Consider the following 15,795-nt stretch of genomic DNA (forward strand, 5'->3'; position numbering starts at 1 on the left):
TGAAAATACTTCATTGTGATTGGTTGCTTACCCTGTATGATGTCCTCACTTGCTGGATGTCTGGAGATCTGATGAAAGTCAGAGCTGAACCATTAATTGTTTCTCTCTACAGATGCTACCAGACCTGAATGTTTCTAGTATTTTTTGTTTTTATTTCTGTACTTTGCTTTTGCCTGGAGACCCCTTGGCTTGGCACCAGTTTCACACTGATGGCAGATAGGAGAAACTCAGAACACAGATTGCTCAATCTTTGTGGGAAGCTTTCTTCAAGGTCAGCAGTGGTGCCATTGCTTTGCCACTGACGAAAAATCAGCCTATTAATTCTTTCTTAGGTTTATCAAATCTAGTACTTTGTGCTGTCATTGTTGGCTGCCAGTGAGGTTGAAAATTAAGTATGGCCAGTCCACAAAAAGCTGGGCAAAGCCAATCCTTAATTACTGTCCCATCAGCCAACTCTTGAGTCTCAGCAACGTCATAGGTGTTGTCAACAGTGCTGTCATGCAGTACCTGCTCACCTGTGCTTAGTTTGGGTGCTACTGGAACCAAACAGGGACAAAAGAGCCGAATTCCAGAGGTGAGCTCAGTGACTGGCCCTTATTTGTTTAGTGAATGCAAATCTCCAAAGCCAAGCAATAGCCTCCTTATTTGCTGAGTTAAAAATGATTATTCCACCACTTAGCCTATGGAGGGGACACTCCTCGGTAATGTGAACAGGTCATCATAGAGTGGTAAGTGAGGTGCAGCAGGGATGGTTTCAATTGGCTTGTGGGTTTTAATCAGTCAGCGGATGTGTGGCGGAGTGATGTTTGCAAGGATAGGAAGCCAGGAAAGGGATGTGAAGTGGAGGGTTCCAGTAGCATTCAGTTGACTGTCAACAAGTTGTGTCTGGTGTTGATCTTTGCCAGCCAGGTCCACAGTACTCTGCTGTACTGTATGATGGGGCAGATACTGAGGTCCAGAGTGCTGTGGCCAACGTAAGTCCAACAAGTTTGGTTCGTAGGTTTTTTTCTGGTTTTCACCTTTTTCTGCTGTTTTCTTCAGATGTTCCTGGAAGAACAAAGTCCTATCTAGAGTCACCTGCAACTATGTTGTGTCGGGACCATGCTTTTGTGTCTGTAAACGTGCAATTTTTTTTTGGCATTGTGGAGGGGGAATACACTGGATATGGTTTTAGGGGGATTCAGCATGAGAGATCGTGTGCTGCAGACGTCTGTCAACTTTGTAACGTCTTCATTTAAGGTTCGGGTCCCAAGTGCAGAAAGATGGATCTTGGGTGGTAGAACAGGTGTCATCAGCAAAGATGAATGTATTGGCAGGTCATTTGTGTATATTTTTTTTATTCATTCACTGGATGTGGGCTTTGCTGGCTGGGCCAGCATTTATTGCCCACCCCTAGTTGTCCTTGAGAAGGTGGTGGTGAGCTGCTGCCTTGAACCACTACAGCCCATGAGGTGTAGGTACACCATAGTGCTATTAGGGAGGGAGTTCCAGGATTTTGACCCAGTGAAGGTGAAGGAACAGCGATGTATTTCCAAGTCAGGATGGTGAGTGGCTTGGAGGGGAACTTCCAGTTTCCCATCTATCTGCTGCCCTTGTACTTTTTAGATGGTAGTGGTCATGGGTTTGGAAGGTACCGTTGAAGGAGCCTTGGTGAATTCCTGCGGTGCATCTTGTAGATGGTGTACACTGCGTCGGTGGTGGACGAAATGAATGTTTGTGGATGTGGTGCCAATCAAGCGGGCTGCTATGTTCTTGACGGTGTCAAGCTTCTTGTGTTGTGGGAGCTGCACTCATCCGGACAAGTGGGGAGTATTCCAACACACTCCTGACTTGTGCCTTGTAGATGGTAGACAGGCTTTGGGGAATCAGGAGGTGAGTTACCTGTTGTATGACTCCTAGCCTCTGACCTGCTCTTGTAGCCAGAGTATTTATATGGCTAGTACAGTTCAGTTTCTGGTCAATGGTAACCCCCAGGATGTTGATAGTGGGGGATTGAGTGATGGTAATGCTATTGAACAGCAAGGGGCGATGGTTGGATTCTCTCATGTTGGAGATGGCCATTGCCTGATGCTTGTGTGGCGCAAATGTTACTTGCCACTTGTCAGCCCAAGCCTGGATATTATCCAGGTCTTGCTGCATTTGGATATGTACTGCTTTGGTATCTGAGGAGTCGCAAATGGTGCTGAACATTGTGCAATCATCAGCAAACATCCCCACTTCTGACCTTATGATGGGAGGAAGGTCATTGATGAAGCAGCTGAATATGGTTGGGCCTAGGACACTACCCTGAGGAACTCCTGCAGTGATGTCCTGGAGCCGAGACGACTGATCTCAAACAACCACAACCTTTGTGCTAGGTACGACTCCAACCACCAGAGAGTTTTCTCCTTGATTCTCATTGACTCCAGTTTTGCTAGGGTTCCTTGATGCCACACTCAGTCAAATGCTGCCTTGATGTCAAGGGCAGTCACACTCACCTCACCTCGGGAGTTCAGTTCTTTTGTCCATGTTTGAACCAAGAGGTCAGGAACTGGGTGATCCTGGTGGAACTTAAACTGGGCATCAGTGAGCAGATTATTGCTAAGCAGCTGCTGCTTGATAGCACTGTTAATGACCCCTTCCATTACTTTACTGACGATGGAGAGTAGACTGATGGGGTGATAATTGGCTGAGTTGGATTTGTCTTGCTTTTGTGTACAGGACATAACTGGGCAATTTTCCACATAGCCGGGTAGATGCCAGTGTTCTAGGTGTACTGGAACAGTTTGGCTAGGGGCGTGGCAAGTTGTGGAGCACAAGTCTTCAGTACTATTGCCAGAATATTGTCGGGGACCATTGATGCCTTTGCAGTATCTAATGCCTTCAGCCGTTTCTTGATATCAGGTGGGGTGAATCGAATTGGCTGAAGACTGGCATCTGTGATGCTGGGGACCTCTGGAGGAGGCTGAGATGGATCATCCACTCGGCATTTCTGGCTGAAGATTGTAGTAAATGCACTCTGTGATATTCTGTACTCCTCCATCATTGAGGATGGGGATATTTGTGGAGCTGCCTCCTCCAGTGAGTAGTTTAATTGTCCACCACCATTCCTGACTGGATGGGGCAGGACTGTAGAGCTTAGATGTGATCCATTGGTTGTGGGATCGCTTAGCTCTGTCTGTCACTTGCTGCTTATGCAAGCAAGTCGTCCTGTGTTGTAGGTTGACACCTCTTGCCACCCTTCGTGCTTCCTCCAAGTGGTGTTCAACATGGAGGGGCACTGATTCGTCAGCTGAGGGATAGTGGTACATGGTAATCAGGAGGTTTTCTTGCCCATGTTTGACCTGAGACTTCATGGGGTCCGGAGTCCCAGGGCAACTCCCTCCCCACTGTATACCACTGTGCTGCCACCTCTTTTGGGTCTGTTCTGTAAGGTATGATTCTGAGAGTATGACTGTCAGGCTATTGCTTGACTTGCCTGTGAGACAGCTCCCCCAATTTTGGCACTAGCCCCTATGTTAGCAAGGAGGACTTTGCAGGATCAACAGGGCTGAGATTGCCATTGTTGTTTCCGGTGCCCAGGTCGATGCCAGGTGGTCCGTCCAGTTTCATTCCTTTTTGTGACTTTGTAGTGGTTTGATACAACTGAGTGGCATGAATTCATTTAAGAGTCAGCCACATTGCTGTGGAGTCACATGTAGGCCAGACCAAGTAAGGACGGCAGACTTCCTTCCCCAAAGGGCATTAGTGAACTTTTACAACAGTCGACAATAGTTTCATGGTCATCATTAGGCTTTTAATTCCAGAATTTTATTGAATTTGAATTCAAATTCCACAATCTGCTGTGGTGGGATTTGAACCCAGGTCCCCAGTGCATTACCTTGGGTTTCTGAATTACTAGCCCAGCAACCCTACCACTAAGCCATCACCTCCCCTTAAAATATGTTGAACAACCTTGTTCATGGCCAGTCTTCTCCCTCGCCAAAGGTGGACTCTGAATCATCTGTTTTGAAGGAGTGTTTCAACAATTGCCCTGACCCAGGTTGGAAGCACTCTGGGCAGCTTTAGGAGCAGGCTAGTGTGGCACACTGTGTGCCATAGGTAGCTGTGAGGTCCAGTAGCACTCTCCTGTCTTCAGGCTCTTTTGGAAGCTAATTTTTGATGCAAGTAGTGAGTGCCAGAACTCGGTCACATATGCTGCATGCCTTACAGAAATCAGTTTGGTCAACATTAAGGATGGTCTCTACTTCCAGAGACATGCGTTGTAGGATAAGACGCTCAAAGATCTGAAAGCATGCACACAGTAGTGAAATTGGTCAAAAACCTTTTCCAGGTTTTGGAATGGTAGTGATTTTTGCCAAACGCCAAGCTCCATGAATGAGTTTGAACTGATGATCCTTGTGTAGAACTGAATCAGCTAGGCCTGAGCACAGGGACCAAGTTGTTTCAAGAATTCTGGTGTGATGTTGCCATATTCCACTGCTTTGCCATATTTTAGGCCTTTTAATGCTTTCTCTAGTTCTGTGATCTTGAAGGATTCAGGACTGTCATGTTCTGCATATTCCTGGTGTTTTTTCAGTTCGTTATAGGTGGTGCGTTTTTGTTCTTTTCCACTGGTGTCTCTGCTACATGGAACAGATGACTGGCAACTTGGTTTGGGGTGACTATGGGTGATTTAATGTAGGTGATTTCTGGGCTGCTCCAATGCGATGAATCCAGCATTTATGACTGGAATGAGTGAAATTGAGCCCCACTGCTGTTTCCTCCCATCTGTTGTGACGTGCAGTGTTGATAGATTTGATGAGATGGTCTGTTATATCAGGGTCAGTAGATGATTTATTTTCTTTTCGGGTGCTGCTCTCTCTGCATCAAGGCTTGGAACATAGATGGGTCAATAGCCACAAGGATTGGCTTTACAAGCAGTGCTTTGAATGGCACCACAAAAGTGCTCAAATGATCACCTAGAGTACTGTGTAAAGTTTTGGTCGTCTTACAGTAAGTTGTCATTAAGTTGTGGTTGCATTCCTGAAAATTGCAACTTTAAGTGAATTGTGGGTTACTATAGGAATCAATGTTAAAGTCAGTTAGGTTCCTTTGTTTTTTCTGGGTGAGAAATTTCCAATGTACTATCAAATCAGCCATGATCTTATTAAATGATGGAGCAGGCTCGAGCTGAATAACCTACTGCTGCTCGTTCGTAAAGGAAATCTGTCCGTACCTGGTCTGGCCTACATGTGAATCCAGACCCACAGAGATGTGGTTGACTCTTAAATGCCCTCTGAACAAGGCCAATTAGAGATGGGCGATAAATGCTGGCCCAGCCAGCAACACCCACATCCCATGAACAAATTTTTAAAAATGTATTAGTTGAAATACTATACCATGTGTGCAGCACTGTACATTCCTAACTCAACTAACTTGCAAAATAAAATACATCACCAAATATAAAATAAATAAAATAACCATATCCAATAAAGACTCTCGCCATACAGTACTTTGAGTGACCAGGCTCCATCTCATGGCAGAAGTTGGTCAGTGCAGTTGTCAGCGGAAGCCCCAGAACTACTTGCACTGACCAACCTCTGTCACTAGATGGAGTTCAGCACTGGCAAAGCCAGTAGCGAAGATGGGATTTGAGCCAGCAACGAACTGAAGAACAGACCAAGGCCTAAGGTAGGAACTGAGGGTGGGAGCAAGGGTGGCAGCAGGGGGAAGAGGCACTGAGAGCAGGAGTGCTGGGAGAAAGGTTTTATGAGGAGGCAGACCACAGAAGAGGAAGTCTGTGGCAAATTATGTAAAAGTGAAACTGACAAAGTTAAGTGGATATACTGACATACTTTGTTAATGATGTTGAAGCAAAACAGCATTTATGTGAGGACTTGCTGTACTTCAGAAAAGATTTAATAGCATTAGAAGCAGTTCATAGAAGTTTCATGAGAGGTGATTGTATTGAAATATATAAAATCCTAAGGGATTTGACAGGGTCGATGCTGATGGGGTGTTCCCCTTTGTGTGAGAGAGACTAGAACTAGGGGACATAGTTTAAAAATGAGGGGTTTCTCATTTAAGACTGAAATGGGGAAAAGAAAATTCTGCCAGAGGGTTGTTAGTCTGTGGAATTCTTTTCCACAGAGAGCAGTGGAAGCTGGGCCATTAAATATTTTTTGAGGCTGAGTTAGATCCTTGATTGATTGACAAGGGAGTCAAAGGGTTTAGGTGATTGACCAGAAAGTAGCGTTGAGGCTAATCAACCATGACCTTATCAAATGGTGGAGCACCTCGAGGGGTTGAATGGGCTATTTTTGATCCTAATTCGTATGTTTGTAACTCACTAAAGCTTCTTCAATAACATCTCCCAAACTCGCAACCTATACCACTTGGCAGGAACATTACCATCTGCAAGTTCCCCTTTTGCGTCTCACTGTCCTGACTTGGAAGTATATTGCTGTTCCTTCACTTTCTGGATCGAAATCTTGGAACTACTTTCCTAACAGCACTATGGTGTGCCTATGCCATAAGGATTATATGGTTCAATATGGCAGCTCACTGCCACCACCTCACAGCAATTAGGACTGGGCAATAAATGCTGGCTTTGCGATTGACATCCACATCTTATAAATAATTTTAAAAAAAATTGAACCAAGGCATAGCATTTATCTTGGTCTCCATTTTAAAATTGGATTGCGTCCTTATTTTATATAATATTTGGATTTAATATTAACAGAATAGCAAAACAAACCAGTTTGGGTAACAGCTGATTGGGTTATCAGAGTTTCTGCAGTACATGTCGAAGGCCAGAGGGAGGTACAAAACTGAAGTCTGAGAGCACTACAGTTTGAGATGCTACTATGTTAGATGGACAGTTCCATTATAAATGTAAGCATTGTAATTTTTAGAGTAAGTGCATGCAGATCTAAGATTTTAATATCCATAATATTATTTGCTCACCCTGTCTTCAAAACCTTATTTCTTGTGTTCATGTTTTTCATACTTATGTCGATATTCTTATTTAGAATAGATAATGGAATGCAAACTTGTCAGACCATAATTACACACTGCCTCAAGTAGCAGCATTATTGTGGGTTTAAAAAAAATACGTCTGAGTCCTAAACCGAGTTTTTCCCCACCACCTGAAGACTGCATTTGGTCCTAACTGCTTATGTAGACTACTGAAAGTGTGTATGTAACTTTATTCTATCTATCCAATCGTTAGTTATCATATACAATTTACTAGGTGAGCAGGCAGATGAGTTGTTTCTAGGACTAATACTTCTGTCACTGTTTGACAAAATACCTAGGTGGTGCACTGAAAATGTTCTACAAGATCAAGAGTGAGAATGGGCTTCCACTCCAACAGTCGAATGTGTTGGTGGGCACTTATGCCTTTATACATATGGTATATTTTTGCTCTAGAAGCACCCAAGCTTGCAAACTATTGGTGACTAGTATCTGGTGATTAAAATATACGCAAACAAAAGTCCAGTACCGGATTATCTTGTGTGAAAATCTAATTTTAATTCTATTCATTTTTTTAAAATAATTTTTTAAAAAACTTGCATTTTCAACAAGCCTTATGTCAACATCTTGAAGTGCTTCCAACAAAAGTTCAGTGACTATCCTGTAAGTAAACCCAGCAGTCATTATGTGGCAAAAGTATTCTACAGAAAGAAGAAAAAAATGATTGAGGGAAATGTGTTTTCCAGGACACTGAAAAGCCCCTCCTGTCCTTCAAAAGGATCTATAAGATACATCTGAACCACTCAAACAGCAACAGATGAGGCCTTCATGTAATGCCTTATATACAAATGGCATCTCTGCATGAAGTGTTGCTTATGTTATGAGCTCAAATCCTAATGTGGACCTTTACTGGACTAAGATGAAGTTATTCTTTTGTTGAGGTGTGCTCTACTAAAATATTGACAGGTATATTTTACCTTACAATGGCGTCCAGTGCAAAACAGTTTCGATGGTGATTGTAGCAAAGTCCATTGCTCAAGTGCTTTCTGAACACTAATAGCCAACACAGGAAGATTGAATTATAATGGCAGCATTTCAAATCCCAATGAGCACACTTTTACAGATTATATACAATAAGAAATTTTGTTTGTTGTAACCTGAAGGATTTATTTTTCTTTAGGTATTATGCCCTTGAAGTTACTTATTTTAAATCATCTCTGGATCGTAAACTACTTGAACTTCTATGGAACAAGTATTGGGTGAACACACTCAGTTCATCAAGCCTCCTCACAGTGAGTCATCTACGGTTCTGAATTGCTTTAATTTGAGGTTATGATGAAGGCAGTGAGAAAAAGTTGTTATTTGCTGGTACAATATTACCTGTCCTGTTCACAATTTGCAAGAATGTTTTCTTTTCTGCAGAATGCTGGTAGCCAGCGTACAAATCCAAAACTATAGACTTGGTGTACATTTACACAACAACTGTAGCACTGGGGCAGGTTGACACCAAGATTGTAGTCTAAATGGTACCAAAAATAATCCAGCTCCAACATGACATTGGAGTGAAGTAGAGTAAAATTCCTTGGGGTTTTACTTCTCTGCTCAAATTACATCATCCTAACACGTAGATCAAAGAGATTTCTAGAAACGCAGATGAAAGAGTGAGTATTTTAATAAATTTTGAGCAATGAGAACAATTTAGACAATTTAAAAAGCTGTGAAATATAATGACTGCAGGAATGCTGAGGAGTTGAGTCAATTATAATGGGGAAAGTTGTGTTTAATAAAAAGGAAGGAAATATTGACTGGTTGACAATAGAAATAAATTAATCAAATGTTTGATATGGGACATGGTGCTGAAACATGGGCATTATTTAAATTGAGAGAGCTGGTCCATTTGTTCAGAATTTATTAATGCTCATTCTTTCAGCTACAGTTGTCATACCTACAGACTAACTTAATAGTCATAACTTGGGTAGGGGAGGAGAGTAGGAAGAAAACTTCTAGTAACAATTGCAGCAGTGCAGTTATTTTTATCTTTTATGTATAGAGTTAAAGGAGAAATTGCCTTCTAAATTAGAAGAAAAAGTATGGGAAATGCCTTCTGCATAAAGTGTGATTCTGTGGAGAACATATCTCTCAATGTGTGTAGGGGGAGGGAAGAATTTCATAAATACTAGTTAATGATTTTCCCCTTGATCCAGTTCAGTCTTCAGGCTGGTTCAATTTGTTAGTTGATTAAAATGATGCAGTTTATGGATGTAACCTCCTTTTAACACCAATAAGCATATCCTTTTAAAATGAAGATATTTACTTGACAATTAAATATATATTTTGTATCTAATGTTATTTCCTCTGGGTGAGGAAGATAAATTGTAGGAGAGGAGGGGACCACTTTGTACATTAAAGATTTCCCAAACCCACATGTCCAAGCTCTTGAGAAGCCTGGCTTCCTCTTTCCACTTCATCCATGTTTCAGGAGCACATTCCATATCAGACACTTCACTAATTTATTTCAGGTCTCTAATTTGTTCTCCAGTTAATATTCTTTCTTTTATTAAACACAACTTTTCCCATTGTAATCCTAACTCTCAACTGCTTGACATTCCTGCAGTCATTATACTGGTAGTTTAATTGCCTAAGCTGATCCAACTGTTCATGTATTAAAATGCTTACTCTTCATTCTGTGTTTTTAGGAACCTTAGTAACTTTCCTCTTTCCACATTGATATGCTTTCCATCATCCATTACTGCAGCATTCAGGCTATCGGCCAACCCTGTAGTCCACTTGTGGTACCTGCTGTCAGGGCTTTGTCATCAGCAAGTCTGACCACTTTCAATAGTTGACCTCCAAGTTTTACTCCTTTCTCTATCTACTTAAACATTACTCCTTCCTCTACCTGCTTAAACATTTCTCTGACTGTTGCTTCTTGAAATATGTTGAACAACAGAGGTGATGGGCGATGCTTTTGTCACACTCACTTTCCAGTCACTCCTGGTTCCTAGTTAAGACCATAAGACATAGGAGCAGAAATTAGGCCATTTGGCCCATCGAGTCTGCTCCACCATTCAATCATGGCTGATAAGTTTCTTAACCTCACTCTCCCGCCTTCTCCCCGTAACCTTTGATCCCCTTACCAATCAAGAACCTATCTATCTCGGTCTTAAATACACTCAATGACCTGGCCTCCACAGCCTTCTGTGGCAATGAATTCCATAGATTCACCACTCTCTGGCTAAAGAAGTTTCTCCTCATCTCTGTTCTAAAAGGTCTTCCCTTTAAATTTAAAACTTTAAATCCCTTTAAAAGTTCTAATTCTCTCATTCGTGCTCCCTCTCCCACTACCCTAACATGCTTGTCCCATATAAAAAGTCATTATTGGGTGCCTATCTCTCCACTCAATACCACTATTCTTTAGTTACCTCAATTAGTTTCACCCAATTCACTTTATTGGAGGCTCCTTTAAATCCACAAAGTAAATGTACACCGTTTGATTATGCTCCGCAGTCAACTTGCACATAACTCTTGTTTGACATTCTCTGCAAAACCTAAATTTATCTTTGCCAAGCTATTGTTTCACTTTTGCTCTTGGGCACCTTGTCACCTCACCATAATCTTTTGAAGCATGTGGAATCAAATTGATGTGAAACTCATCTCACGTCCTGGTATTTAGCTTTTCTTCCAGAAAATGATTTTCTTTCAGAATCATTAGTTTGATTAAATCGCCCCCTTTCAACTGTGACTTTATAGAAATCATGAGTTAATTTGTTGTAAAAGCAAAATACTGCTAATGCTGGAAATTGGAGTTCATTTGTTTCTTCCTCTCCTGTGGTTTTAATTAATTCTGCTGGAATCTTACCAACATCTGTGGCCTTTCCATTCCTGAGCTAATTTTTTGCAACTGTCACTTCATACTCAGACTTAAAGACCTATACAATCAATTTCCACATCCTCTTCCTTCCATATTTGTGTTAACTGGCTTTTCTTCTTTGACATGGAAAGAGAGATGGCAAGAATAAGAAGAACTTTCTTCAATTGGGTCAATAAGTTCATATTTATTTTTAATTGCTGTAACTTTTATACCTTTTTTTAAAAAATAGATACCTTATTACAAATCTTAAGTTTGCAAAGATCTCCTATCCATACAATTTGATTTAGTCAGTTTCTAATATCCGCATGTATTGTGAGTTTTGCTTATGTAAATATTTGTCACTTTGCAATGTCTCTAAACCCCAGCAGCGATGTTCACTGTAAGCTGTTCAGCAACCCAGAAGTCCCTGCACAGGCTGCACATGAGTGGGCCCCTTTCAGCTATCCTGTATTCATAGCCTGCCCAAAATAATTTAAAGGAACAATGCACTTAATTAAATCACCCACTGACTCAAGAAAAAAAATTTAGACGGAACGTTGCTCAGCAGCCCCACTGCTTTACTGTAAAACTCCAGGACTGTATCCCCAATACTGTCCAAGCCCTGTATTGTTTCCATTTCTACTTAAGTGCAGGAATGATCTAACTACAACTTATCCCAATCGTGGCTTTCAGACTGGAATAGATAAGCAGTTGAAGAGGGAAGAAATTTTCAGGACAACAGAGAAAGTGTAGGCTATTGAACTAGCTAAATCTTTCTTGACGAGCACTGAGCTAGGCTTGACTGGCAGAAAGGCCTCATTCAGGGGTGTAACCATTCTATGAATGTAATTGCTTCTGTCCAGTACTGCGAAATACGATATTGTAGTACAACTTGCTTACAACCTCAACTGTGTACTTTAGCTTTGAAATGATGACATTGAAATAGACAAGTAATGAAAATTATTTATTATGCATAACATGTAAAAATGCCACACAGTGATGGAGGGAAATGACAGTCCTCCAAAGCACCATTAAAATCCAGAATTCCTTGAATTAGTCAAATACCATGTTTTTATTCATTGAATATCAGAAGCCTTTACAACACACATGCTCCTTTTGTAAAACAGTGAGTCCTTGGCACAGGAGATCTACTAGTAATATATTCAACAATCCTTTTTTTGTTCTTTTTGCCTTAAAAATGCAGATGTAGGCAATTATAATGTACACTGGTTATGCCATAATTTTATATCCTCAACAGTTAAGATGCTACAGCACCACCACTGTGAAATGATGCATAAAGTTTATGTAGACAGTTTCTATTATGATGATGGACATAGAAAATTGTAATGGAAATATAAAACCAAGGATAGAATCTATTGCTTCAAAATTGAGATTTGAATTAAATCTGCATGCTATGTTCAGTTATCCCATTGCATTCTACCACCTCTGCCTGAAAACTAACTATACTTGGTCTTGACTCTCCACATACAATGCAGGACATCAACATGCATTACTAAAATGTTAGGAGTATCTTAAATGCTCTTGCACCTATATAATTAAACACAAATTTGCCCTTCTTCGTTCTTCTAAATTACTTCTAATTTTATTCTTTAAGTTTATTTCTATAAAAAGGAGTGTGTTTAATCCTGACCTGTTTTCTTTAAAGTAATATTTGTTTACCCTTTATACATTGTTTTCTAGGTCCCATTAGCCTTACACTTGTGGAACTGTATTTTTAAAAATAAATTGTCACCTGATTGGGTGAAAACTGTTTCTCAGGGTCATTTTGGGCATAGGACTGTGAAGATTGAATGAGTTCAATCTGGCAGTCAGATTTATAAATTATGACAGGCAATTCTTCTTTATAAAGAATAATCAATGCATGGAACAGATCTTCTTATAACACTGGAGTTGCAAACCATGTAACCCAAGAAATAATTGGATGTTACAGTAGGGGAAATGTAGAGTGCTTTGGATTGGATGAATCAAATTTAACCCAATGGCCTTCCCCATTCTTAATGATTTTGCAAATTTCAGAAACATTCTAAACAAAGGATAAAGGGCAGTTTTCCCCAACCTAATTAGAGTTCTTGTGTTAACAAAAAATTGAATTGTGAAAGCAAATATTGCTGCTAAATACATATTTTCTTACTTAGAGATTTTGCAATTATATAGCTCCTTTTGCAGCTCAACCTCCTAAAACGCTTTACAGCAAATAAAGTGCTTCTGAAGTGTAGTTACTGTTGTAATGTGGGAAGGCGGCAGGCAATTGGTGCACAGAAAGCTCCCACAAACAGTAACTGGTAACAACCAATAATTTTAAGTGTTGATTGAGGGATAAGTATTAGCTTCAAAGGATAACTCCCCTGCTCTTCAAAATAATGCCATGGAATCTTTTCCATCCACTTGAGACAGCGGGCAGGGTCTTGGTTTAATGTTTCATCCAAAAGATGACACCTCCCTCAATATTGTACTGGAGTGTCAGATTACTATGCTCAAGTCTCAGGAGTGAGACTTGAACCTATAACCAACTGATTCAGAGGTGAGTGTGTTACCAACTGTGAACCATGGCTGACACTAACTGCTGATATTTAAGAGACAGGAAAGGAGACACTGATGCGAAAGAACTACACAAAGAGCAGAAGGCACAGGCAGAGAAACAGATGCCAATGCAGTCACGAAAACAGTCACAGAACATTTAATATTTGCAGCGATTGCTTAGAAATCTACAAACTATTGCTGCTAGACTTGCAGGCTCCTGTATCCAAGCTGTAAGAACCATGTTTTCCACCTCTCCTCTCACTGCTGGCAGACACCACAAAGGTACCAATGGGCCATATCCCATATCACTGGTTTGCACCCCCCACTCCTGCCCACAGTAATGCCAGGCTGAATAATTCCTCAATGCTGCCAAACTCTAGCAGCTTTGCTGCAGTACTGCAAATTTCAGAGTATCCACCCAAGAGTTGTCACAGGCTAGGACTATCTTCTAGTCCTACCAAAATGCAGGATCATCCTAAGTGAAGTTAAAACCCATTCCTCCACCCAGCACTGCAGACGTATAATCCCTATACTATTTGTATACTATTATGTCACCTTGCTATGTATTCTCAGCTTTAAAACTGGTAAGCTACAAAACTTAAATACATAGATAAATTCATAAAAAACATAAAACTGGGTCATTAGAAATTTAATATTTTAATATTATTGGTTGACCTCATTTAGTGTTGCATACAGGAATTTAAGACCACTTGTAGACTTCAGGTGAAATGGGGTGAGATTATGGATATTTGGACCAGGCTGCGTGAATGTAATGGTCCTCGTTTTGAAGTTGCACACCCTGTTACTACCTCTCAACATTTCTATTATAAATTCTCATCTCCACGTGCCCATCTAAACATACCACATTGTTATATGTTATGACACTCCCTCATCAGTGGAGCACTGCAGCAGATCGTTTGAGCATCCCAGCTGTATTGTGGAGAAATATCTTAATAAAAATCTTGATGCATTTTTCACTGCAGAATGCTGATTACACCACAGGGCAAGTCTTTGACTTGTCTGAAAAGTTGGAACAGTCAGAAGCCCAGCTTGGTCGAGGCAGTTTTATGCTTGGTTTGGACACCCATGATAGAAAATCTGAAGATAAATTAGCCAAAGCTACACGAGACAGGTAAGGGCATATTCATCTTTTAAACTGCACATCTAACTACCAAACTATATATTTTGTTTGTGTATATATAAAAATCGAATTCTTTCAAAAGTTAAAGTTGAAGTGTCTCCCAGCTGAATTTCTCTTTAGAATTAAAATTTACTGCCTATTGGACAAATATAAATTTGGGTATTATTCTGCAAATGTAATTTATTTTTGGTTTTTCTTAAAGCGGTTGGAAGAGGGAGAAGGGAGAGATAATGGGAAGGCATCTTGAATGTATTGTGATTATTGAAAAGCAAGTCCTGTCTGGCTCTGTAGAATGGGATTACTTTGTCTTTTTGCCCCTCCAGAAAGTACCTGGCCTACACTTAGTGCCTACCCCGAGGTCATTCATTTGTGGAAACAAACTAGATTTTAACAGTTCCAATTTAGTCATTTTATTTGTATTTTTTTCCAGCTGCAAGACTACCATAGAAGCAATACATGGCTTGATGTCTCAAGTTATTAAGGATAAACTCTTCAATCAGATCAATATACCTTCAGCTTAATATACTCGGTCTCAGCAAAGAAAACTCCTTGTAGAATGTGCTGGTGGTGCATGAAGAGACGCCTTACAATTTCAAGTTTTTTTTTTACACAGATAGCATCTGTAGTTATTTCCCCAGGATGCTGGTGACATTATTATGAGAATTACTGGCTGTTTTCTTAGTTTTCATTGCCTAAAATTAACATGGTCAAGATAATGTTGCTAAAGTTTCACGAACTGGCAGTTTGTCGGACCACCTCACTTCATTATGGACAAACCCATTCCTTTATTGGAGCATCAGGAGTCCAGAATAAGAGAAATTCCATTTATGGAGTTTCTAAAAATGGAAAAGTGTAAACAGTGTGCACTTTGGTGTGTTATTAAAACAAGTTAATATGCCAGAAGTTGTACTTTGTTTGACAATGGGGTTGCACTGAAGGTGCAGTAGTGACACCTTCCAAATATGATGTAAGATTTTTTTAAAAAGTGTACTGTTTCACAATTAACCTACTGAAACATTCGCATCGGTAATAAACTGGGGCATATTAACAATAAATATTTTACTTTTCATTGTTCTGTCCTAAATCCACATTTTTTTTCATTCATGTGGTGTGAGCGTCGCTGGCTAGGCCAGCATTTATTGCCCATGCCTAATTTCCCTTAAGGTAGCCGTGAGCTGCCGCCTTGAACTGCTGCAGTCCATGTGGATTAGGTGCACCCACAGTGCTGATAGGGTGTTCCAGGATTTTGACCCAGTGACAATGAAGGAACAGCAATATATTTCCAAGTCAGGATGGTGTATGGCTTGGGGGGGAACTTGCAGGTACT

The 15,795-nt window shown here is 40.5% G+C and overlaps 1 protein-coding gene across 1 annotated transcript in view; it reads left to right on the forward strand.

Moving 5' to 3' along the window:
• The window catches only part of cops5 (COP9 signalosome subunit 5), a 40,721-nt gene extending 25,184 nt beyond the window's left edge, over positions 1-15,537 (forward strand). Inside the window, exons 6-8 of the mRNA XM_078540374.1 lie at positions 8,117-8,228; positions 14,311-14,459; positions 14,899-15,537. Of these exons, the coding sequence (XP_078396500.1) occupies positions 8,117-8,228; positions 14,311-14,459; positions 14,899-14,989 (352 nt within the window). The 3' untranslated portion in view covers positions 14,990-15,537. The remainder of the gene's footprint in view (positions 1-8,116; positions 8,229-14,310; positions 14,460-14,898) is intronic.
• Positions 15,538-15,795: the final 258 nt, after the last annotated feature.

Source organism: Cetorhinus maximus, chromosome 4 (genome assembly GCF_964194155.1).
Source record: "Cetorhinus maximus chromosome 4, sCetMax3.hap1.1, whole genome shotgun sequence".
Taxonomy (NCBI): domain Eukaryota; kingdom Metazoa; phylum Chordata; class Chondrichthyes; order Lamniformes; family Cetorhinidae; genus Cetorhinus; species Cetorhinus maximus.